This window comes from Thamnophis elegans, chromosome 14 (assembly GCF_009769535.1).
Source record: "Thamnophis elegans isolate rThaEle1 chromosome 14, rThaEle1.pri, whole genome shotgun sequence".
Lineage (NCBI taxonomy): Eukaryota > Metazoa > Chordata > Lepidosauria > Squamata > Colubridae > Thamnophis > Thamnophis elegans.
In genome coordinates, this window is record NC_045554.1 from 21,378,898 (window position 1) to 21,404,878 (window position 25,981).

At 42.5% G+C, this 25,981-nt stretch overlaps 3 protein-coding genes across 5 annotated transcripts in view; 2 read left to right on the forward strand and 1 right to left on the reverse strand.

The window, feature by feature from the left end:
- Positions 1-225: 225 nt before the first annotated feature.
- On the forward strand, positions 226-7,049 carry UBE2I (ubiquitin conjugating enzyme E2 I). The gene is made up of 7 exons (XM_032230789.1): positions 226-415; positions 569-646; positions 720-803; positions 1,072-1,144; positions 1,799-1,908; positions 2,127-2,206; positions 6,679-7,049. Exons 2-7 carry the CDS (start codon positions 581-583, stop codon positions 6,740-6,742), a joined length of 477 nt encoding a protein of 158 aa, XP_032086680.1. The 5' UTR covers positions 226-415; positions 569-580; the 3' UTR covers positions 6,743-7,049.
- A 6,306-nt stretch (positions 7,050-13,355) lies between these two features.
- Positions 13,356-18,740, reverse strand: TSR3 (TSR3 ribosome maturation factor). Its single transcript, XM_032230157.1, has 6 exons — positions 18,632-18,740; positions 18,329-18,560; positions 17,725-17,918; positions 17,210-17,377; positions 13,932-13,995; positions 13,356-13,853 (listed from the first exon to the last, which is right to left on the reverse strand). Exons 1-6 carry the CDS (start codon positions 18,705-18,707, stop codon positions 13,703-13,705), a joined length of 885 nt encoding a protein of 294 aa, XP_032086048.1. The 5' UTR covers positions 18,708-18,740; the 3' UTR covers positions 13,356-13,702.
- Positions 18,741-18,763: 23 nt separating this feature from the next.
- Positions 18,764-25,981, forward strand: part of GNPTG (N-acetylglucosamine-1-phosphate transferase subunit gamma) — a 31,783-nt gene continuing 24,565 nt past the window's right edge. For 2 of the 3 annotated variants that reach the window (XM_032230154.1, XM_032230156.1), the window contains exons 1-7: positions 18,765-18,887; positions 18,992-19,043; positions 19,139-19,206; positions 19,323-19,377; positions 19,468-19,551; positions 22,412-22,505; positions 23,217-23,331. In XM_032230154.1, the coding sequence (XP_032086045.1) occupies positions 18,806-18,887; positions 18,992-19,043; positions 19,139-19,206; positions 19,323-19,377; positions 19,468-19,551; positions 22,412-22,505; positions 23,217-23,331 (550 nt within the window). In that variant the 5' untranslated portion in view covers positions 18,765-18,805. Of the gene's footprint in view, positions 18,888-18,991; positions 19,044-19,138; positions 19,207-19,322; positions 19,378-19,467; positions 19,552-22,411; positions 22,506-23,216; positions 23,332-25,981 lie in introns of all 3 variants that reach the window. The other variant, XM_032230155.1, reaches the window with a different exon arrangement.

Here is a 25,981-nt window from a genome sequence, read left to right on the forward strand (position 1 = left end):
CGCCGCGGAGCCCCCACCCGGCCCTCCCCCTGCCCACGAGCAGCTACTGAGCGCCGATCGGGGCGGCCGCAGCGCGACGGGACGGAGACGCCGCCGCGGAGCCGGCACCACCCCTTCCAACCTCCCGCCCGCTGGCCGGCCGGAGCGAGGGGCGTGGCCTCGGAGCGTCCCGCGCTGCGGGGTTCAGCTTCGCGCTCTTGGCGCAGGCGCTGTGGTGCAGACGGGTCGCGCCGAGGGACAGGCCGTGCTGACGCGCTCCGTTTTCTGCGAGGGAAAGGCTGGGTTTGAGACAAAAGGGGGGAGGCGGGCAGGGAACATCCGGGTCATTCGCCGCCGCCGCCGCCGCCGCCTGAATCCGGGACACGCGCGGGGGTTGCTGCTGCCGCCGCCGCCGCCTCCGCCGGGGCGCTTCACGGTAAGGCCCGCGGGAGGCCCGGGGGGCATGACGGCCGCTTCGGGGGGCGCCGGGGGGGGCGAGCCGCGCGGCGCCTGTCAAGGTCAGCCGGGGCCTCGGCCTTCCCTCCCGGGGGCCCCGACGCCGCCTTAACCGGCCGCCTTTGTGTCGCAGAGTCCGTCGATCATGTCTGGCATCGCGCTCAGCCGCCTGGCGCAGGAGAGGAAGGCCTGGAGGAAGGACCACCCGTTCGTAAGTGGCGGCGGTGGCGGCGGGGGCGGGCGGCGCGGGGCGGGCGGCGCGGCTAACCTCCGGCTCCTTGCAGGGCTTCGTGGCGGTGCCCACCAAGAACCCCGACGGCACCATGAACCTCATGAACTGGGAGTGCGCGATTCCGGGCAAGAAAGGGGTAAGGAAGCGCCCGGACCGCAGGGCGCCTCAGGGCCCCGGGAGCCTCCGGAAGGGGAAGGAGGAGGAGGGGAGGCGGCGCCCGGAGAGAAAGGCGGCCTGGGCGCTGCGGTTGAAAGGAGCCCGAGGCGGAAAGGGCCCGGAGCCCCCTAAGAGAGCCGGCCTGTGGCGGCCTCCCCCGCAGCCTCGGACGCTTCCCCTGCGGCCCTCGGGAAAGAGGCGCTGCGGGCCAACGGCTCCCTCCTCCCTCTCTTGTGCTTTCCCCGCAGACCCCGTGGGAAGGAGGCTTGTTTAAGTTACGGATGCTTTTTAAGGACGATTATCCCTCCTCGCCTCCGAAATGTAAGTCTGGCAACCCCCGGAGCTGCCGGGTAGAAGCTCAGGACTTTAAAGTAAAGAGATGGAGCAAAGTAGGAGAATTTGCTGCTTCCCTTCTTTTGTATTCCTAGCTTACTAAGTTTTACATGGGCAGAGATTCTGAAATTCACTTTCTGGTAACTCTGAAGCTGTCCCGTCTTCTGTTTGTCTCTTCTGGAGGATTTATTTCTTTCCATTGGATATTTTGATATTTTTCATTTTTATTTTCATTTTGTTAATTGGTGCCAAGTCTAAGTGCTTGAATAAATATTTTGGTGCATGGAACAAATATATTTAGATGCATTTTTAAAAATTGCTGTACTTCAGTTTCAGCTTCTTTCAATCCTTTGGGATTCTTTCCTACCCAACTCTTGTCACCATCTTTAAGTTACTAGTCCTCTTTTAAAAGAAACTTGGTTCAAAGAAACCTCATTCAGACTATTTCAGAGCGTATCGGCTCTAGTCCTTAAGATCTAAGGGACTATAAATAAATTCAATTGGTTTACTTCAGAGAAGGGGGTTCAAACTGAGCATAGAGGCAAAGAGCATATTTTTGCTCCCTACAATTGATTGAAGCCCCACTAGCTTTTAAGTGTTTTGCCAAAGCCTTGTATCTGAACCAAATTTTCCTTTCTCTAGGCAAATTTGAGCCACCCTTATTCCATCCAAATGTCTATCCTTCAGGCACAGTCTGTCTGTCTATCTTAGAAGAGGATAAGGATTGGAGGCCTGCAATCACAATTAAACAAGTATGCATTTTGTTAGAACACGGACGTAATTTATGAATCATACTATATTGACTCAAATGCCTTAATTGTAAGACTTAATGATTTCTTAATATTTTAAACTCACAATTAACAGCTGAGGATTTAATATCTTGAAGAAAATATGTATCTGATTTTAATTCATGGTTTTGCAAGGTGAAAGTCTACTTTACAGTGATACTTCTTCCCTTCTATGCTCTTAGATCTTGTTAGGAATTCAAGAACTCCTAAATGAACCAAATATCCAGGACCCAGCTCAAGCAGAGGCTTACACAATCTACTGGTGAGTTTCCTTTTGACTCCTTTTCTTTTTTAATAGCAAACATAGATCATGGAGTTTGAGATTAAAATTGGTTTCATCTTAGGTCTCTGAACTACAGGTAGTCCTCCACTTACGGTCAACAATTGAGCCCAAAATGTATGTTGCTAAATGAGACATTTGTTAAGTGAAGTTTTGCACCATTTTACGATTTTTCTTGCCATGGATGTTAAGTGAATCACTGCATTTGTTAAGTTAGCAACCTGGTTGTAAAATGAATCTGGCTTCCCCATTAACTTTGCTTGTCAGAAGGTCGCAAAAGAGGATCACATGATCCCAGGACACTGCAACCGTCATAAATATGAGTCAGTTGTCAAGGATCCGAATTTGATCACTTGGCCATGGGAATGCAACAGTCGTGAGTGTGAAAAACAGTCACAAAACACTTTTTTCAGTGCTGTTGTCACTTTGAATGGTCACTAAATGAACTGTTGTAAGTCAAGGACTCCCTGTATCTCATTTCCTTTCCTTTCCACTATTCTTTTAAACATTCAAACAGGTGACGGAACAGATTCATTTTCTGCTGCTCTTGGAATAAGGGCTTCATTTTAAACACGGGCGTACCGGTGCCTACCGGGAGCACCGGCTACCGTTCTGGTACGGTGCTCTGAAGGGCCCACTCGCCATCCTTACCTGCATTTGAGCTCTTCGGGGCTTACGTGCACAGAGTTTATGGCGCCTGAGCAACGTTCTGCCAAACAGCTGGAGCGTTGTGGAGTGTTGCAGACAGTAAATACGCATGCATGCGCTGTGTACATGCGCGTGCTGTGTGCGTTCATGTGGTGGACCCATTGCACCGTACCAGTTGCACCGGGATCCGGAACTCCCCACTGGTGTGTTTCTATCTGTGCATATCTAGGTACATTTTTAAAAAGATTTATCTGAGGTACAAATGTTGCTGGGGAAGTGAGTCAGGCCCAAGAGGGGAAGTTGGCCTCAAAGCAGGAGGTAGGCACTGTTTGTAAGCGAGACCAAAGGGTGTGTGTGTGTGCGTGTGTGCGCACCGTTTGCAGGCGTATTAGTTCATCCCTGCCTCCGATAGAATTTGATTGATTTAAATGGCCACCCACCTTTATAAAACACCAATAATATGATCAGTCTTACAGTTGAAGAGATGAGAAAACTCGAGGCGCCTAATCTGCAACCTCCAGCCTTATTCCTATGCGATCCCCAGGCTCCAGCCATGGCATTTCAGGGCCTGGGGTATGTGTTTGTGCTCTTTATGGCTTTCCAGAAACGTAAAGAGGTGGAGGGAAGCTTGCTTGATCTGGAGAGGAAGAATGTTTACTGGATGGGACTGCTACACAACCGGTGCTCTGCCTCACTCCCACTAGGTGGCAGAATTTAACGGGAGGGACCCAAAGGTTGCCCTGCAGTGAGAAAGGCGCATGGGCTGCCTGATGGAATCAGCATCGCTTTGAATTGCACCCAGGAAGAAACTGAAAGGCAGTGCAGCTTCTGCAACCAAGTTGTCAGATGGGTAAAAGGGGAGATGTCCAGCACTGGTTGAGCTGCTGCATTCTGGGCACCTATGACTTCTGGGCAGTTTCCAAGGGCAGTCCCCGCAGAAGGTACTGCTGCAGTCCCACCAATAAGTGACCAAGCCATGGTTAATCATTAGCAGCAAGGCCTCCTTGCCCCGGAAAGGGTGCAGTTGGCCAGCAAGAGCTACCATTAGAAAAGCCTCTCTAGCTGTGGTTGTTCCCTGAAGCCCCAAACCCAGGAGGACTCCCCTGTCACACAGCAGTTCTGTCAGGGAAGGGCTACCTTAGAGTCAGAGGGGAAGGGGAACAGAGAGCGCAAACCCTGTCTTGCTGAGGTTGAGCTTAGCCGCTTCCTGCCCGCCACAGTTGCCAGGAACTGAGGGAGCACTGCATCAGCTGCCCAGCTGGGGTGAAGATGCCCGACTAAGTATCTTCAGTTCATGTAGATGTTAAAAGAAGTGGGCAGCCCAAACACTGAGGCAGTCCACATTGTTGTGGTTTAGGGCTAGACATCCCCCCCCCACCCCCCAATAGCCACAGAGAAAAGGAGAATCACTGAAAAACAGTGCTTCCCAATCTCTGCAGGTAAGCCAGAGGATGCCTGATCGTGATCTGGCCTAAACTCAGACTGAAAAGGGTGCAGGTGATCCACTTCATTCTGGCCCCTCTGCAGTTGAATGCCAGCCACCCTTTCAATCTCCCTCCCTAGAAAGCGGAAACTGAAGATTGGCTGGGTCCAAGGATGGCCTCTTCTAATAGGGTTGGGCCATTGCCCCCTTCAAGACAGGCAGAACCCCTCCCTCCCTCAAAGCAGCATTCACTTCAGTTGCAGATTTTGACAGAGAAGTTATTGACTGTTAGATTTATACTTACATGCTTCTTACAAGCCAACTCACTGTAGTTTACAGTGCAACAACAAGTGATATTAAACAGGAGCAAAGTTATAAAACAGAAAATAAAGCAAATAAAAATGTGTAAATCCAAAACAGTCGTCATCCCAAATCATAAAAAATATAAGAATGAAATGCTTGTATAAGGAGGTTTTCATTCTTAACTAGGGGAGAAACACGGCCGATTCTGACCGATTCACTAGAACCAGTAGCAAAAAATGCTTTAAAAAGTTGGGGGGGGGGGGAGGTTCTGTGTGCCCCGCAATCGTGGGAACTTTTTTTTCTCACTTTTTAAAGCATTTTTTCCTGCCTCATTGTCTGAAAACACCCCCACCCCCAGCTACTCCCACAGAACTGGTGGCAAAAAAATGTAGATTTCACCTCTAGTCTAACACTCAAAAAGCAAAGAGAAAAATTAGGTCATTCCATAAGAGCAGCCCAAATGGAAGAAGCGTTCTGAGGTTCTTTCCTCCTGTCAATTCACTACAGCTAGTCCTCGACTTACAACCACAATTGAGCCCAAAAAGTAAAACATTTGTTAAGTGAGTTTGCCCCATTTCACTTTCCACGGTTAAGTGAATCCCTACAGCTGTTACATTGGTAACATGGCTGTTAAGTGATCATTTGGTTTCCCCGTTGACTTTGCATGTCAGAAGGTTGCAAAAGGGGATCACGTGACCCCGGGACACTGACCGTCACAAATACGAGTTGGTTGTCAAGCATCCGAATGTAAATCACATGAGCCTGGGGATGCTGCAATGGTCATAAGTGTGAAACATGGTCACAAGTCACTTATTTCAGTGCCACTGTAACTTCGGTCACCTAATGAAGTGTTGTAAATGGAGGATTGCCTGCCCTCTGCTTCCTGGAGCTCTTTAGGGAGGATCCTCTGTGGTATTGCTTATCCAGAATGTGATCCCCCTCCCCCCCAAGAAGTGAGATCCCAAGAGCGGAGCAGGGTCCCTGAGCGGCTCTCTTGTTGCACTGAAGCCCCACTTGGAGAACAGGCGGAAAGAGGATGGGGAGCTTGTTGCCTTTAACCCAGCCAATGTGTTCAATCCCCTGCTTCTCGCCCGGGTTCTTGTGCTCATTCCTATTTTTTTTAAGCAGACATAAATGCAGACATAAGGTGAATGCCTCCCTAATCTGCGCACATGTGGCTAATCAAGAGCCCTTTGTAGTTTCCTAAGGCAACAGATGCTGAGAGCTCCTTTAACACGGGGGGGGGGGGAGAGGGGGAAGCAGGCATTCATGGGCAGAATCCCAAGATTAATATCAAAGATGCAAGTTAGGTAATAAAATATCCAGTCTGTTCCCTGAGGAGAAGCAGAAATGACGTTGCTATTGCAATATGCAAACCTAATCCATTCCTAACAGGTTCCACTGAACTGCAGTCTAGCCAGGATGGTTTAGCAGAATTTCTGAAACAATGTATTTATTTGAAAAAACTTTTTTAAAATTTTGAAAGTTAATTTTGAAGTATTGTTTTATTTTATGAAATTATGAACTACTCTTAAGCATATTTTTTCCGTGAAAAAGCTTCCTGCTAGGTGGATACTGTTAGGTATTCATAATTAAAAAGAGTTGAGGCCCATTTTCTATCTCGTGAATAAAGAGTTTGCTGCTAAAAGCCTTTGGGGCATGAGAAAACACCATTAAGGTCTCTGAGGCATCGATTAAAAATGAAGCAGTTTTTGGTTTGATTTTTGGAGATTCCTCCCCTTTAGAGTTCCTGTGCTTATTATCTTTCCCATTCTTTTAAATTATTTCATTATTATAAATAATTGCATTCAGTCTGATAACTGATTTTGCATCTGAAACCGATAGCATTCATACAAATTCATGCATATCAAAATTCTTAGGAGGTGTCTTCTAAAGTGCTTGTACTTGAGTCCTAGCCTGTAACTCCTGTCTAATTTCCATCTCCAGGGAAAGTGAAAATTAACTTAAAATACCAACAGTTTGATTTTTGTGGGGTTTTGTGCTAGGAAGAATCTGATCTAGAACACTTTATGGATTCTGTTCTTTAAGAATCGTTAGCTTTTTTTTCCTCTACATTTAGCCAAAACAGAGTGGAATATGAAAAGAGGGTTCGAGCACAAGCCAAGAAGTTTGCACCATCATAAGCTCCTGTCATCCACATCTTTAAAGGAAGGGATTAATTGGCAAGAACTTGTTTACAAAACTTTTGCAAATCTAATGTCGCTATGTACAATTAATAGTCATTTAGGGGAAGGGATTATATGTGTGCCATTTTCCATATTCACCACTTGTATACAGTTCTAAACTTGCTGAATTGTCCCCAGTTTTTCATACAGGGTCTCTTCCTTCAGTCTTTTGTATTTTTGATTGTTATGTAAAACTTGCTTTTATTTTAATATTGATGTCAGTATTTCAACTGCTGTAAACTATAAACTTTTATACTTCTATAAATTCACTAGTATCTCTAGTTTCTTTGCTCTCAGATGCAGGCACGCTTTAAAATGTTTTTTGGGGGGTTTTTTTTGTTTTGTTTTGTTTGGGTTTTTTTTTGCCTCTACTTGGCTGGTAAGAAAAAAAAACATGTCCTCCATTCCCTTTTGTTTTCTACCAATAAGGAATTAGATTGTTGCATAAATGCCTTGGATCCAAAGTCAGCTGCATCTTGATTCTGCGTCACCTCCTTTGTGTTTATGGAGTTTTGTCTGTGTTGCTGTTTAGAGTAAATAAACTGTTTCTATAAAGTTTTTTGTCTCGCTTTCTTCAATATTACACCACTGGAGAAACAACTGCTGTATGGTGCAGATAGCACAACCTGATGTGCAGTAGTTTCCATTAAACACCTGGTGAAGGGAAACACTTGCTGACCCTCAGAAGATGAGTTTGTCTGCTGTAGCACCATCCTAGGCGATCTGGGAGTTTTTAAGTATTTTAACTCTGCTTTTCATACATCTGTAAAATGCAGTTAATTTGTTTATGATTGCACTAAAAAGTGCAAAGAAAAAGCAGAAATGTTTGAAAAATTGAGAAATCTTAAAGAAAGCTTACTTAATTCTCTGACAGACTTGTGAGAGTTTACCAAAAAAAATATGGTTCGGTCTGGAACTTATCAAGATAAGCAAGATTTATCATTCTGTGACAGGAACTTTCCAGAGAACTCCAAAATATACCAAGGCTGCTTGGGGTATTTTCCAAGATGAATGATCTGAACATGAAGCACTGGGAGGGTTGGAGATGTGGTTCACCCCTTCTAAACTTTCTTGGTAAAGACCAAGAATCACTTCCAGAGCCCCACTGGATCAGGAAGAAGGTACGATTGGCACAACTCCAGCAATCTAGTCTGACATTGGGCAACCCCAGATAGATGAACATTTCAGTCAAACCTGGTTTTCTGATGGGGATGCCAAAAACTTTCAGGTTTTGAAAACGGACATTCTAGACTTGGAAAAAAGCATCCAATATTCTTGTTTCAACCCGTGTTCCAGGACACCATTGGACTTCCTGGCCATTCCTCAATTGGCTTTTAATTGCTGGGGCAAAAATGTGGGGAAAAGTGGATGGGTCAAAGCAGAAAATGCAGATTTTCTTGATGGATTCAAAAAATCTAAAGCCACATTGATTTACTGCATCAAACTACAAACTGGATTTATTGCTGTCTCTACACCTTTTTTGTGTTGTTTTTCTAGCACAAAAGGAAAAGCCTAAACATAGTAGTCAAAGAGTAGTATTTCTCCTAATCCTGCATTTGTTCATGAATTCCTATTCAATTAAGTAGCATCTCCAGGCAATTAACATACAAACACAAAATACAGGTGAAACTCAAAAAATTAGAATGTCGTGTAAAAGTTCATTTATTTCAGTAATGCAACTTAAAAGGTGAAACTAATATATGAGAGACACATTGCATACAAAGCAAGATAGTTCAAGCTGTGATTTGTCATAATTGTGATGATTATGACTTACAGCTCATGAAAACCCCAAATCCACAATCTCAGAAAATTAGAACATTACATGCAATCAATAAAACAAGGATTGTACAAAGAACAATATCGGACCTCTGAAAAGTATAAGCATGCATATGTACTCAGTACTTGGTTTGGGCCCCTTTTGCAGCAATTACTGCCTCAGTGCGGCGTGGCATGGAAGCTATCAGCCTGTGGCACTGCTGAGGTGTTATGGAAGAGCAGGATGCTTCAATAGCGGCCTTTCGCTCTTCTGCATTGTTCGGTCTCATGTCTCATCTTTCTCTTGGCAATGCCCATAGATTCTCTATGGGGTTCAGGTCAGGAGAGTTTGCTGGCCAATCAAGCACAGTACTCCCACGGTCATTGAACCAGGTTTTGGTACTGTGGTACTGGCCAAATCCTGCTGGAAAATGAGCATCCCCATAAAGCCCGTCTGCAGAAGGAAGCATGAAGTGCTCCAAAATCTGGTAGACCGCTGCGTTGACCCTGGACTTAATGAAGCTAAGTGGACCAACAGCAGCAGCTGACACGGCTCCCCAAATCAACACAGTGGAAACTTCACACTGGACTTCAAGCATCTTGCAGTGTGTGCCTCTCCATTCTTCCTCCATACTCTGGGTCCTTGGTTTCCAAATGAGATGCAAACGTTGCTCTCATCAGAAAAGAGGACTTTGGACCATTGAGCAACAGACCAGGTCTGTTTTTCTTTAGGCCAGGTAAGACACTTCTGACATTGTTGTTCAGGAGTGGCTTGACGAGGAATACGACATTTGAAGCCCATGTCCAGGATCCGTCTGTGTGTGTAGCTCTTGATGCACTGACTCCGGCTTCAGTCCACTCCTTGCGAAAGTCCCCAACACTTTTGAATGGTCTTTTCCTGACAATCCTCTCCAGTCTGTGGTCATCCCTGCTGCTTGTGCATCTTTTTTTTCCACACTTTTCCCTTCCACACAACTTTCTATTAATGTGCTTTGATACAGCACTTTGGGAACATCCAACTTCTTTTGCAATTACCTTTTGAGGCTTTCCCTCTTTATGGAGGGTGTCAATGATGGTTTTCTGCACAACTGTTAGGTGAACAGTCTTTCCCATGATTGTGACCCCTACGAAGCAGACTCAGAGACCATTTAAAGGCTCAGGAACCCTTTGCAGGTGTTATGGCTTAATTAGCTGATTAGAGTGGGACACTTTTGAGCCTAGAATATTGCACCTTTTCACAATATTCTAATTTTCTGAGATTGGGATTTGGGGTTTCATGAGTGTAAAGCCATAATCATCACAATTATGACAAATCACGGCCTTGAACTATCTTGCTTTGCATGTAAGAGTCTCTCATATAGTTTTCACCTTTTAAGTTGCCTAACTGAAATAAATGAACTTTTGCACATATTCTAATTTTTCGAGTTTCACCTGTATATTTCAAAGAAGTTTAGGGGGAAAAACACAGATCAGTGGAGATTTAAAAAATGCGAAATTCAGTCCAAACCACATGGACTCCAGCTATTTGCCTCATTATTCAAAAGCACCAGGAATATAAATTTTTATGCTAAAAATTAATGTTAGTGTGTCACTCTTGGCTCTAACAGCTATTTGCAGGCAGAAAAAACGCTGTTACTGCTTTGCTATCGCAATGCCAATACTTTTTATAGGATTGGTAAGGAACAGCCAGTCTTCCACTTATCCCACACTGTTATGGCCTCCTTTGTTCTGAAGTTTTTTTTTTAATGCTCACGTTCAAATGGAAGCTGCCAATGACACACTGCAGCCTTCTGAAAGATTTCATAGGAAAGCAAAGTGGATTGTTTGCTTGGATGGTGAGTTGCCAATCGTGACGCTGTGAGAATTATTCAGTCTCCAGCTGACTCACGACTTGCAGTTCTGATCCTTTGTGCCTGCTGCTTCCTATTTACATGAAGTTCTTATGGGTGATCATCAGGAGACCCTGATCCATTCATAGGATTTAATTTTGAGGCTGTCCAATGCCACAGTGACACTGGGTGGCTTACAGAAAAGTAAAAGAATAAGCAGTATATCGATGTGCAAGAAGAGACCTAGAGACAACACTTCAAAAATGAAACCCGAAAAAAACAACCCAAGTGGTGGTTCATGTTGTGTCTCAAGCAGTTTGCAGAAAGTCAAAGGGGTCATGGTGATACATTCTCCATTTAACTGAACAAGACACGAAGCATACTAGTAGTTTGCTTTCTGGATTAAGCGCCAATGTTTTTATGACACATTTAGCTACCTGAGACCCTTGCTCTAATAGAACAAGGTAGTACAATCACTTTGAGAAACAACTTTGCTGCGAGCTATAAGTGGAATTGTTTAAAAAAAATTGGTTTGGGTTTAAAATTTGTCCATAATGTGGCAAACGACAAAAGTTTTGGCCTCCATTTCACTGCACTGTACCTTCAGCCAAATTAGGCGCTAGAGCAGAAAGATCCCTCAGAGTATCGTCCTGGAGTCAAGTAAGGTTTATTGTGCAATACAATATTTTAGTTGCTATTTCATATACAGTTTGAGGCCACACAACTCTGGGTGGTTCACAATGAAGTAAAATTAAAATCTTTATCAAGAAGAGACGGATGACTGCAACGCATTGAATTCAAGGCCTGGAGAAGAACCAGGTTTTCAGCAAGTTGTGAAAATCAATAGCTTGGGAACAATATGGACTTCCAGGTATCGATCATTCCAGAGAGCAGGAGCCATCATTGGGCTTTCTGGGTCCTGTGACATTGCTAAGTCTACTCTGACCTCCAATGGGCAATTCGCTCAGGTAGCTGGGCCCTAACTCACAAGGGCTTTCACGAGTGCCTTGAATTGCATTAGAAACCGAACAGTAACCAGTGCAACTCATGAAACAGCAGAGGATGTGCCTATATTGTCATCCACCCATGACTGCCTACACTGCTGTGGGAGTGGACTAGCTGTGATTTCCAAATGGTCTTCAAGGGTGGTCCGATGTAGAGGATATTAGCAATCCAATCATAAGATGACCAAGGCATGAGTCATTTTCTGAAGAACTTATGGACCACAAATAGGCACAACTGGTGGACCAGATGCCCTTTCAGTCACTATTACTCCCTGCTCTTGAGCCCCAATCTGTTCTTCACATCCAGGCCCATCCAGGCTCCAGACACTGGATCAGCACTTTGAGAGTCACTTCAGTATAATTGGGTTCCCTCTGAAGGGGAGACAGAAATGAAGCCTGCATTGCCCCTCCTGTGCTCCATAAATAAGGGACTGTGGTATGACTCACAGAATCCTAGGGCCAAAAGGAATCTTGGCTGGCTGGGGGATTCTGGGAGTTGAAGTCCACAGGACCTAAAGTCGCCAAAGTTGAGAAACACTGCTCTAGGCCAATCCCTTGCCCAAGGCAGAAGTCCTTATACCACTGCAGACAAAATATTGTCTGATTTTTTTCTTGAAAACCTCCAGCAAAATGGAGCACCTACAACTCCAGGAGGCAAGTTGCTCCAGAGATTAACTCTTCTTACTGTCAGGAAATTTCTCATTTCTAGGTTGAATCTCACTCTGGTCAGCCATTCATTGCTACTTCTCCTGCGCTCAGGTCCTGTGGAGAATAATTCAATGCCGTATTTCCTGTGATAGCCTTCAAGTATTGGAAGACTGCTATCACGTCTCTCCTGAGCCTTCACTTCATTTGACTAAACGTACATAGCTGTTTCTTAGCTGTTCATTGTAAGATTTAGCTTTGAGGCCCCATTGCTCTTCTCTGCACTATCTCCAGGGCCTCAGCATCTTTTCTGAATTGTGGTCACCAGAACTGGATTCCAAGTGAGGTCTCATTGGTATAAAGCAGAACTATCACGCCCATGATCGTGATGTTATCCCTTTGCTGAATCAGCCTAGAATGGCATTTTTTTTAGCCGCGGCAGTACACTGCTGACTCACATTTAAAGCAGTCATTCACCGGGATACTTAGGCTTTCTCTCTCTGTTGAGCCAGATGCCTCCTAATCTATATCTATGCATTTGGTTTTTCCTTCTTAAGTGCGGGACCTTACTTTTTTCGTCACTGAACTGCATCTTTATTGGATAGGTCCCAGTGCTCAAGTCTGTCAAGATCCTTCTGAATCTTGCGTCTATCTTCCAAAGCAATTCCCCCAGTTTGGTGTCATCTACAAATTTGATGAGTTTTCCATTATTTTATTTATTTGTTTGTTTTTTAGATTTATTTATGATATTTATATTGCTGCCTATTCACACATGGTGACTCAAGGCGGCTTACAAGAATATAAAAATAAACAAAAACAATAAGAGAAAATCATATATAACAAAATAACCTCACCCCAGCGGCAACACATCATACGAGCCGTTTGATTTTAGCCCCTCATTTAGATCATTTATGAAGATGTTGAAGAGCACCAGGACCAATCGATGACTAAACACTGAATGCGATTGTTCAGCCAACTGTGAATCAATCTGGTGGTAAAAAAGTCTATTCCATATTGTTCTATCTTATAAAGAAGTAGGCCATGGTCTGCTGTGTCGCATGCCTTATTGAAGTCCAAGTATATTATATCCACATGATTTTCCTGATTCACTAATTTAGTCACTTTATCAAAAAGAGCAGTGAGTTTTGTTTGGCTTGATCTATATTTAACAAACCCATACTGGCTTCCAAATAATCACCTTGTTCATTTCTAAATGCTCACAAATTCACTGATCGGTGCTCTTTTCCAGGATTTTCCCAGGTATTGATATCAAGAAGATTGATCTGCAATTTCCCGGATCCAGACCTTTCAAAAACCATGAGAAGCCAGTTTCCACTGTAATTTTTGGTTTAGAGCATTTATTGTCAACTATCCATCCACAACATATTAAGAACTGAAACAACCAAAAGGTAGCGATATCAGATATGAGGAAGTTGCTTCTGGTTTTTCCTCCATCATCTCAAAACAATTCTTAGAATAATAATTAACTGATATGCTAAGTAAAAAAACAAGACCAGGATATGGATGTTGCATTAGTAAAATCTATTTGACAAGCAGTGTATTAATGAAGTTCATCACACAGCTCAATTGACAGACAAGACCCACAGGCTGAATGAAGTATTTCAGACTGGAAGAACATTGTCCAATTTGTATCCTAACTTTAGTAACAAACCTTGTTACTAAACTCAGTGAAACTTCTTCTCTTTGAGAATGCTCTTTTGCCTCCATGCAGCTGACTTACTGGCTCCAGAACAGTCTGTGTTTAGGTCCTCATCGCTGCTGCTGCTGCTGTCCTCAGGGATCTCCTCAGAGGAGCTCTCATCTGCAGCAGCAGCTCTAAACAAATGGAGATCAGGGTTATTCTAGAACAAATGATCTCTAGAGACTCTTCAAGAAATCCTTTAGAAAACTTACTCTGTGGTACGCCGAGGCCCGTTGAGTATAAAAAATTCCTTTCCTGAATCAACATCAAAAGGATCTGGGGGAAAAACATAAGAGACTGTTAAAATAAAAGTCCACATCCATTTGACCTACCAGAAAAGTAAGGTAGCAACTATTAATTTAAATTCCACATTAAATCCACAAATTCCAAACAAATGATAAATCAACAGCTTCTCTGACAGAGGTGGCTTATCATTCGCCAAGTAATTTTCAGGAACGGATCTGAATTTTTCTACATTAGCCTTGCTAGGGATGGGGGTTAAAATGGCCTTTAAGGCAGGGATGGAAACCTGCAGTTGAAGCCACCCAACTATGTAACTTTAAAAAAAAAAAAAGATTTTGTTGGCCCCAATTGTTATATATTACAATGAACTGATGTGAGCGATAAGTAAATTGGACTGAAGATTAAAGAGCAAATAACAGAACTATCTTTAAATGAGATGGATCATATTATAGGCCCACAGAACATAATAATTGAAATGATCCTAATTCATTTGTCTGCCTCACCCCCCCATCCCACGGTGTTGCATTGCTGTGGTGATGGGTTGCTCCTTGGGGTGGGGGGAAGGATAAGCAAATAATATTGGATGCGTATGCCAAGGATATATATTTCCAGAGGCTGCTAAAGCAACCGGGTGCCCACACTGGGCAGCAGCGATAGAGGAACTTGCTGGAGCCAAAAGATCCCTTGAATGAAAATGGCAAAGGTATCCACGGGAGAAGGCAGTGTGGAACCACTCTGGTATTTTCACCAGGAAAGCTACGTGGATAAAAAATATCACATGATTGAGCAAACACTGCTGGACGATGGTCTCTCAGGTCAGATGGCAGTGACAAAAAGGAGCTGGGGATGTTTTGGAGAACAACTGGCGTTTATGACATGGCTGGATTACAGCCTTCAGGATGCCAGGAAAAGAAAAAGTAAAGTTGCAAAGACAGAACTAAAGGGAGCGGGGGGCTGGGGGGGGAGGATGCAGGAAAATTCAACACAGTGAAATATGAATCAAACCAATACAAACTGACATCAGGCATGAAAAACATAGACAGTCCTTAACTTGCAAAATTATGATGGTGTTAAATACAAGGATTGTAAACTGCCCAGGGAGTGCTGTAAAGTAGTAGGTATGGAGTGGTATATAAGTGCTATTGCTATAGAAATCAAATTGATTCTATTATTACTAAAAGAGGTGGAGAAGCTCAATTAGTCTCAAAGAGATGGACAGATGCTGACAATGGAACACATCACACTGTCACAAATCACAAATTGCTTGTGTGCAAGCTCCAAGTTAACCTAAAGAAGAAGAAATTCGGTCAGCTTCCATAATATAACCTTGAATGCCCATCAGAAATTGCTTTGAAACCCTGATCTTCTTTGACAGAGAACTAGAAAAACATGGAATGAATTTAGATAACTTGTTAAGGATGAATGTGAAAAGAGCCTGCTGAAAAGGAAGAAAGCAAACTGGATGTTAGGAACAAACTGGAAATTGCCCAAAAGAGAACAGGAGCCAAAGGCAGGAAAGGTAACAAAAATCTCAGAAAGGAACTCAACATAGGGATTCAGAAAGCTGTTAGAAGAAACAAGCAGCAGCATTTGTAAAGGCACTGAAGAGGGAATCAGACATGGAAAGCAAGGGAAGTCTTTCAAAAGATCTCAGCAGGAGGCTCTGACCTTAAACTAGTGTGACAATGGACTGTAACGTATTCCAAAAAAATACGTTGGGAGGCATATAATGGAATTCTGTGCAGTAGACATGTCAATATCCAAGACTGTTTAAAGGCTCTTCTCTCGCACCCTGCTCGGTTAGTAGGTATCCAACAGAGTGAGTGGGACAGGCCAAGGTAAACTTTACAGAAGCAGAATAGGAAGAGCTTTGGAGCCTTTGAACTTTGGGGTTGGACAAAGCTGCTGAGGATACCGTGGATAGCAAAATAAATAAAATAAAAAATAAATATATTCAATATATCAGTACAGATACAGCATTAATGACATTTATTGTGGCTGCTTGATACCACTAAGAAATCCACTGTTTGTTCACCATTATGATTACTTCTCATGGATTATGGTTGAAAGATTCCTCACTTTTTCTCATTACATCAAAATTTCTTGGAATGTTAATCAGAATAAATAATAATAATTAAAATAAAATAAAAAATAAACCAATGATTCAAATCAATATTCAATGATTTATTTTTATTTTAATTATGTCAGCCTCTGCTTTGCTGTTGCTTCGGCTGCCATGAAACGGGGAGGGAGGGCATGGTATTTGGGAGGGGTTACTCATTGTGCTGGAGGAAGGTTCTGGAGTTCAGCTGCTGGTCGGACTGCACATGCGTGGGAGATTCCCGCCAGGACTAACGGCACCAACATTCCATCATTCCATCTTCGTGATGCCTTTTGAAGTTATCTCGCACCTGACACTTGAGAGAATTATGATTGGACTGTAACTGTGATGCCAAGGGGGTGGGGAATGAGCTATTCTATATATCAATCGCTTTCCGTCTAAATAATCAGATTTCGCTTCGCTATGCCTTTAATCATTTATAATTAGTAAAAGTACACTTGATTTCCACACATGGAGTCTCGTGGTCTTCTTTCCTAATTATCTAATGGAGAGGTGCTGACAAATTATTTATATTTATTATTTATTTATAATAGAGTTCTTAATCAAGGCACCAATGACCATTTGTCATATTTTGGACATATAAAGATAAAAAGGTAAAGGTTCCCCTTGCACATATATGCTAGTTGTTCCCAACTATAGGGGGCGATGCTCATCTCCATTTCAAAGACGAGCCAGCGCTGTCCAAAAACGTCTCCGTGGCCAGCATGACTAAATGCTGAAGGTGCACGGAACACTGTTACCTTCCCACCAAGGTGGTACGTATTTTTCTACTTGCATTTTTAAATGCTTTCGAACTGCTAGGTTGGCAGACGCTGGGACAAGTAATGGGAGCTCACTCTGTTATGCGGTGCTAGAGATTCGAACCACCAACCTTTCTGATCGACAAGCTCAGCATCTTAGACACTGATTCACTGTGTCCCTTTTATTTTGGACATATGTCCAATTAATGTGGACTATTTATCCCCCATGTATGTTTAAGTGATTTCTTCCTCTCTTTTATCTAGACCCAAATATTTAAGTTTACTTTAAAATTTTGATAAAAGCATCACTAATTTGCCAATTCAATTCCATCTCTTTTTCTCTAAGAAGCTAAAAAAACAAAACAAAAACCTTGGGATGTCATACCTGTTTCATCTTTTTCTTGGGGGTGGTTCAGAAATTCATTCTCAACACTTAAAACTTCCTCTTCACAGCTACATGCTGCATATTTCTCCAGGAGATCTTTGTTCAGATCAAGAAACACTTTTCCCCATTTAAATTTTCCCAAAAGAACTGTGGCTATATCAGAGAGTCCTAAAATAAGGAAAATTATCATTCAGCAATGATCAAACACTCAGTAATTTGCATATCTTACTGGTGAAATATATTTCTCAGTCAAGGTTACTAAAAGAATCTTATATATGAAGCTTTTGAATTTGAGATTTTATCCATGGGCCAAGACTTGTGCTTTGGTAGTCTATGTATCATGGCATTTTATATTTCTTTCTACTTTATATTTATAAACCACCCAGCATCTTGGATGGGATCAGTAATAAACCAATGCAATAAATAAAAAGAAATGATGCTCCACAGAGCAACTTAAATAATTATTATTCTAATCTGAAAGATAAGGAATCCAAACAATATTTATTGCAGCTCACCTACAATGCACAGGGTAGCTGCAAAAGCTTCCACACAAGTAAGTTTGTATGGCCGTCCATAATTCACTGGATTCGCAGCTATCAAGTAGGGTAACAGGCGGAGGTGACTTCCCTTCATCTTGCTAAATGGTGTTTTGTCCAGCTTTGCCCAAGAGCAGTCAATCACCGCAACTCCATTCTGGGATACAACCTCCCTGAAAATACACCTGCCGTTTTAATATGGGATATTTCTGTTTTGCTGCCTTGTCAGGAAATCAGATCAATTTTGCAGGCTGCCAGAAGAAAAGTGGTTGAAAAGCTGCCACCCTGCCATGAAAGCAACATTACAAAAACTCAAATATTTTAAAATCAATAACAAATGTTTAGATTCTGATTGTCAATTCAGAAAGTTTTCAGGAACCTGGAACAAAAAGCCGATTGGCGGAGCCAGCGCAGGGGCTTCCCCGGGGTTTTCAGGCGTGGAGCTGCCAAGGGAGCCGGGACCGCTTGAAGCTTAACCAGCAAAGGGTCCGGGAGGTATCGGTCGTTGGGCCATTAGCCCATCCGCTCCACCGGGCTCCTCTAGCAGGCGAAGAACCCCCCACAGCAGCCAATCGGCGCTCACCTGTCGGCGGGCGAGAGGAAACGGGCGGCGGCGGGGCTGAGCACCAGGCCGCCGAAGCGCTGCCCCAGGCGGAGCGTCCGCACCAGCCCCTTCCGCGCCAGCCGCCGCCCGGTGCACCGCCGCGGGTCGCAGTGGCCCAGGTCCCACATGGCCAGTGGGCACAGGCGGCGCTGCGTTCCGGCCGCGGCCCCCGCCTCTTCTCCTCCGCCGCCTTCGCCATCCTCCAAGGCGCCTGCGGAGAAAAGGAGGCGCGTCAGGGAGCGTTAGGAGACCGCCCGCCCCCGCCGCCCGCCGCGCCCTCACCGCCCAGCGCCTCCGGTAAGGTCTCCAGGGACAGCTCCCCGCCCGCTCGCCTCGCCCGCCGCCGCCCCCGGCCCATCTCCCGCTCTTCCGGTACAGCCAAAGGCTCCGCCCACCGTCGCCAATCGCAGGGAGCGACTCCGGAAGGGAACGCCCGCCGCTTCCGGGGACGCGAAGATGGCGGCCTGGGACCCCGCGGGGAAGAGGCGGCGGCCGCCCCGGCTCCTCTGGTCGTTGCTGCTGCCGCTGCTAGTGGGAGGTGAGGAGGTGCCCGTCCTGCCCCCGAGGCGCTACCGGGGCCTCCGCCGTGGCTGCCCGTCTCTCTCTCTCTCTCTCTCTCTCTCTCTCTCTCTCGCCTTCCAGGACTCGCGGCTGCCGGGAAAATGAAGGTGGTGGAGGAACCCAACAGCTTCGGGTGAGGCGGCCACGGACCTGGGCGGGGCGGCGGCGCTTGGTCCCCGCTCTCCGCGGTTCTGAAGACTTGTCTTTCTGTCTCCCTTTCCCGAGAAGGCTGAACAACCCCTTCCTGCCTCCGTCCAACCGGCTCCAGCCCAAAGCGGCGCCCTCCCCTATCTCAGGTGAGCCGGGCGGGGCGAGGGTCCGGGGCTGCAGGGCCTCCCAACCGCCAGGCGTCATTCCGAGCCCGGCATTTTGCGAAATCCCTGATCGGATATAAACCGCTTTCCTTTTCCAGGGCCCGAGCATCTTTTTAGGCTGGCGGGCAAATGCTTTGGTTACGTGGAATCTACGTAAGTTTGTTTAATTATCGTAGACGTGCATTTTAAAAATCGCTGCCTTCTAAAAACTGGAAATAAAACTGACTTATTTTGAAATTTTAGGTATAAATACGAGTTCTGCCCATTTTATAACATCACCCAACACGAGCAAACTTTCAGGTGGAATGCCTACAGCGGGATTCTTGGGTAAGAAGATCCAGCTCCACGGCCACCTTTCTCTGTTGTGTGTTGAAGGTGATGATCCAAGCTTAAAAATGCCCAGTTTGATGATGATATAATAAATGATAAGATAGTAATATTGCATGGAAATGATGCAGAATAACACCTTAATTTCTACATTTCCTAAGCACATTCTACAGTTTCATCTCATGTGTATTTGCTACCTATAAAAGAATACTTTGTGTTACAGTGAGGCTGAGAGATGGTGATAGTTTTAAGAATCTATGAGATTGACCCGTTTCCCCAAAAATAAGACCTCTCCAGATAATAAGCCCAATCGGACTTTTGAGCGCATGTGCTAAAATAAATCCTCCCTGAAAATATTGCAACACAGCAGCAGCCATGAGGTGACCACGCTTGCCATTTTCTATACCTCAAAAATAATAAGATCTCCACGAAAATAAGGCCAAGCACTTTTTCCAGGGGGGTGTCAAAAGAAATTGAGACCCTGACTTATTTTTGGGGAAACATGGTAGTTAACAGCTGTCTTTTTTTCACTTAAGAATGAATAAGGTATGTGTGCTTTGCCTAAAGAGGAGAAATTAAAGCTACTGGTTGATACTTTACCTTGTAAATTACCAAATATGTACTCACTGCTCATTTACGCATCCAGAGCCCATTCGATGTAATTAAAGCATACCTGAATTAAGTTACATTAAGTACTCACTTCAGAGTAAAGGTCTGTAATTTTTGGAAGAGGTGGGTGGGTTTCAACCTCCAAAGCAGCTGAAGACGAAGAGGAGGCAATGGATGGAAACTAATTAGGGAGAGAAGCAATCTAGAATTAAGGAGAAATTTCCTGACAGTGAAAACAATCAGCTTGCCTTCAGAAATTATGGATGCTCCATCACTGGAGGTTTTTTTAAAGAAGGGATTGGACAACCATTTGTCTAAAACGGTATAGGGTTTCCTGCTTAAACAGAGGTTAGAAGACTTCCAAAGTCCCTTCAAACTCTGTTATTCTGTTCTTAAAATCAGTCATTTTTAGAGATGTAATCAATGGGGTTGTGTAATGTACCCAACTACCAAAACATTCCAGTGGAAGTGAGAGGTAGGAATTGTGGCTGGAAGACAATTTTTGCAAATGTGGTTGCAGCTACAATTGGCAAGTGTTTGGAAAAAGTCAAGAGTTGGAAAGTGGTGGCAGGGCTGAAGATGATGTTTTAAAACAGAGGATGAAAATTAATCAAACCCACTGATTATTATTTCCTCTTTCATGTTGGGGCAAATGATAAACAAAGATCCTGAAAACAATATCAAGAGACTATGAGGAGTTAGGCATGAAAGCCAAAGAGATAGAAGCACAAGTGTTGTTTTCATCTGTACTTCCGACAGAAGGTCAACAGCCAATGAGGAAATGGAGGATTCTAGAAGTAAATCCTCTGGCTTAAGGGATGGTGCCTTCAAGAGAACTTTGGATTTCTAGACTATGGTTTACCTACAGGAAGGACTTCTGTGAAGTACCTCACAGGGACAGGGAAGAATGTTTGGAAAACAACTGGCCAAAAGATGCTGAGGCCATAGAAAGAGTGCAGAGAAGAGTAACAAAAATGATATGCATTTAGAAACTAAATCGTGCAATCACTGGCTAAGGATATGTTTAGCCTAAGAGGTGTAAGCATGGCATATTACCTCTCTTCCAATATTTGAAGGGTTGACAGGGAAGAGGGGGTTGATTTATTCTCTAAAACACTGAAGACAGGACAAGAAACAATGGATGAAAGTTCAGAGAGAGAGAGAGAACCTGGAACTAGGGGGAAACTTCCTGACAGAACAGATAGTCAACCTGCCTCCAGAATTGTGGCTTTCAGGAAAAATATTTTTTTTTAATCTTTCAAAAAAAAAATTGGACAATCATTTGTCCGGGATGGAATAAGGATTCCTGCCTAAGGTAGCGCATTGAATTAGAAGAATTCAAAGGTCTCTTCCAGCCCAAGATTCTATGATTTTAATTAGCTGACTTGATTGCTGTAACATTTCATCATTTGTGAGATTGATAGCTGAAAAATTGATGATATAATTTCTGGAAATCCCTAATTAACTATTTGAAAAGTGGTTTGGGGAGGCAACTAACCCTTTCACCTAAATACAGCATTATATTTACCTATGATTTGACAGTGTATTTACTGTATTGCAATTATTTATATATCCTGTCTCAGGATAAGAGTCCTTCACAGGTTTGGAAACAAATAAAAATATATATTAAGCAACAATTATAGGATCTTTTAAAAACGGCCCTATTTTGGGGGCCATAGGGTTGGGCAGGAAGTCTGGCTTGCAGGAGCCATTTTGGCCTCCCTTCTTTTCCCTCTTCCATTTTAAGTGCATTGCTAATGTTCATAACAGTGAGAATATGTTTTGTGCTCCTTGAACTAAGGGGAGGTTAATCAAGCAAATCTAAGTTGCAGGTCAATTTGGCCCATTATGATTTACATCCATAAATTCAATATTTCTATAGTATGAGTTCTTGTACACTTGTCAATGTGCACTTCGCTTCTGATTCTTGGATTAATGCTAATGTTTCCTGTACAGGTATAAGATAAAAAACTGCAGGACTCTTTAATTTTGCAGATCAAAAGAGTAGCTCTGAGTAGCTCCTTTTTGAGATCAACATCTATGAGTGGAAGTAAACCTTAACAATCCTAAAACGATACCATTGTTTTTAATATCAAAAGTTGCCGAGAGATCCAGAAGAATAAATGAAGACTTAACCCTGATTCATCCTGATATCAGGGTGAACTAAGAGAAGGTTCTAGAATCAGGCTTGAAATCAAACTGCCAGTGGCCTTCTTTGAAATATCTGAAGTATATTATTATTATTTCCTAGAATCTGGCATGAATGGGAAATTGAAAACAACACTTTTGTTGGAATGTGGATGAGAGAAGGAGATTCTTGTGAAGCAAAAAATAGAGAAACAAAGGTAAAGAATTTGACATAATAAAGAAACCAGCACATATCTTTACATTCTATATTATTTATTTATTTGATATTTTTCCCAAATAATTTTTTATTTTTTTCTCTTACATTCCATTTTAAATATACTTTCACACGATTGTTATCTTTACATTTATCATTCTTATACATTTATAATTTCATTTAATAGGTTATAATATACAGTTTGGGTTGCTTTATTTACCATCCCTTCCTCCTTTTGTAACACCACCCTGTTTTCCCTTTCTTTTCTTTCTTTATTTGATTTTTATCCTGCCCTTTTGTAAGCAATTTAAGCAGCATATTAGTGTCACCACCTGCTGTTTTTTTCTTGCAATAATAATCCTGTGGAAGGTAGGGTGAGCTGAGAATGCAGGACTGGCCCGATGAGCTTCTGCAGCCGAGAGTGGATTAGATTCTGAGTCAGCTTGCTCCTAGTTCAATACTTCACTTCCTATTTCAATAAACATTATTTTTGTATAATCTAGTTAGATATACTTTATTTATTTAGGATGTAAATATTCAACACTAAATAGTTTGCAACAGCATAGCTGTAATATCTAGAATGTTTCTCTATATCTGTCAAATATTGTAAATTCATTGAGCAGATTATATTAGGTCTCTTTACTGGTCTGTGATTTAGAGAAATTAGTTAAATTTATGAATTCTATTTATAAGTACTGAAATTTCTGCTTTACAGGTACTTCTTGTATGTGGAAAAAACAATAGATTGGCTCAAGTATCTGAACCAAGTACTTGCGTTTATTCTCTTACATTTGAAACTCCACTTGTTTGTCATCCACATTCTCTTTTAGGTGAGAAAATTCTTTCTTTGGATTAAAAGCAGAAAATTGAAATGATGCAATTTATACTCCAATCTTGACATTGTATATGTTCAATAAGTCAGTTACATGAAACTATTTTTTGTTCCCAAACATTTCTTGCTATGTCATGATCCCAAGAACTAAGGGCTTCTGTAAGTTAGCCTTACTTTTTGATATGAACTTTTCTAACAGACAAGCCCTGCTAAGCTGATAGCAACTGACCCAGTAACACTTGCCGTTCTATAGCCTTCGTTGGTGCCCAGAGTTGCCCCTTTTCACCAGGAAGGGGTGAGGATTGCTGGAAGATACATGCTGATTTATCTTGCTCAAAACCTATTTCAAGGGTCCGGGAACCAGGCCTTGTGAGGAAAGCTTCTATCTAGTTTTCCTAAATAAAAGACAGTTGAGGACTACTATTTTTATAATAGCTAACGCTTAGAAACATAAAACAAAAATGGCCCCAGATTGATTAGAATCTGCTTTAATGTAACCTCTAAAGAATCTGTCAGTAGCAGTCCCTGGACATGGCAGAGTGTGGTGCATCTTCTTTGTCCCTTTAAGTCACTAACGGGCTGTATTGCTGGGTTGAAAGCAGGGGAGACGTTTGAATGGTCGCAAGTGTTCTCCTCTTCCTCTGGGCCCCTTGCAGAGCTTCCAGTGGGAGGATTTCAGGGAATACCTTTTATGGCTCTAACCAACTTTTGCTCTTACTTGGGCTTTTTTTCCTCCTTTTCATGGGCACTTTTAAGCTACAGAATTAAATTGAGTCAAATCAATTTTGCTGTTTATTGGTGAGAATTTCTTCCAGAATATCTGATTAGTTGAGTATTAATCATTTTTTCTGGGTGCTCATAATAAAGATGCCTGAACAGTTGAGGTGCTAATAACAATGATGGTGATGATGGCCAATAGAAACTTCATACCCAATTTATTGTTTACTAATAAAGTAGAAGTAGCAATAATGATTACCAATGCCAAACCATAAAGATGTTTTAGTGACAGTAATGAAAACAATTTTAGTAATTATATAACAGCAAGCTCCTTTATTTCAATAAAGGAGAATATTTGTAGCTCAAGGTTTAATGAGGGATCCTTGGTTTTAGCTTTTCTGTACATTTTTTTTTCATTTTCATTACTTTAAAAAAAAACTTTGTATTAGATTGTAAAATGCAGAGTTGCTGTATCAGCAGCATGGGCAGCATGGAAATGTTTACAATGGTAGCTTGGTACTTCTCATTAATTGGTTCCAGGAGGCACTATTGGTATCAAAATCGATGAATATTAAACAATAAGGAATAATTTAGTGAGTCACAAGACAGCCATCACTGACATGTTCTAGCTTGTGCATTGAGTACCAAACAAATCATCAATACCAGGACAAAATGTTCATGTCAAAACATGTTGAATGCCAAATTTGATGCGTTTTAAAGCAGTACCAAGGTGCCACTGTAACTTTCTTAAGGGGGAATCAATTCTAGAATCATGGACGCACTCTAGATTGATTCTGCTTCTTAAGCAAAACAAAAAACTGGCAGAATCTTATCTTATAGTTATATAAATATAAAGCTTTGCTTAATCAAGTTTTGAAAAATTCTATAGCTTGTTTAGCAAGGCTTAATACTTTTATAGTTTATCCATTTATTAAAGGCATATTGCTGATCCAATTTGTGCATTGTGAATTGCCTGCATTATAGTCGACGCACTAACATTCCCTTCAGAATTCTTACCTTAGGTATTTTGAAAATCTGAACAAATATGTGGTACAATAAAAGAGAATATTAATAGCTAGTTGAACAGTGCAGTCCTTCTTGGTACTCTCTGAGCTCAGTAGTTTTCACTTGATTGCACTGAAGATGTTAGTTAGTTTAGTAATGAAATGTCTGCAAGAAAAAAACCAAGCTCAGAGAGAACTAAGGACCCCACAAATATATGGTAAATCCTTTGCCCAATCCAGATAAATCTCTGAAGTTCTGAATCAGTTGCTATCACTTGAGGTACAAAGGAGTGCCACTTCCTCCCTTGCTATTTGCACTCACCATTGAAACTGTGTCTGTGTGCATGCCTTCAAGTCAATATGGAGAAGTCTGCAGTTTTCTTGGCATGAAAATTGGAAAATGAGACAATACTTCTATAAAAGAATCACAGCTACTAACATATTTCCATCCTTCCGAGGTGGGTAAAATGAGGACCCAGATTGTTGGGGGCAATATGTTGACTGTAAACCCTTAGAGAGGGTTGTAAAGAACCTTAACTGCTATTGCTAGTGCTATTGCCTCGGTTTTTATTTGAAGTTTTGCTAATTCATTTATCTTTGTTACTTAGACAATGGGAAAATTGCTAATATTATACTTTCTATTTAAGTCTAGGATTTGTAAAATTGTATTTAAAAGCATCTCAGAATCAGTTTGAATTTTAAATTTATCTTTTTATTATAAGGCTTGACACATATAAAACATATCATTCTTAGTAGAGGTGGGAACCAACACCTTGGTTAAAATGAAGGCCCCAAAAGAACATCCCAGTGGTAAGGATGTTAAACATTCTACGTTTCTATCAAACACTGTTAAAAGTTTTAAATACAATGACAATCATTTTTCAAGTTTCTTAACCTTAAAGTTTGGGCAAAATGCGAAAAGCTTTA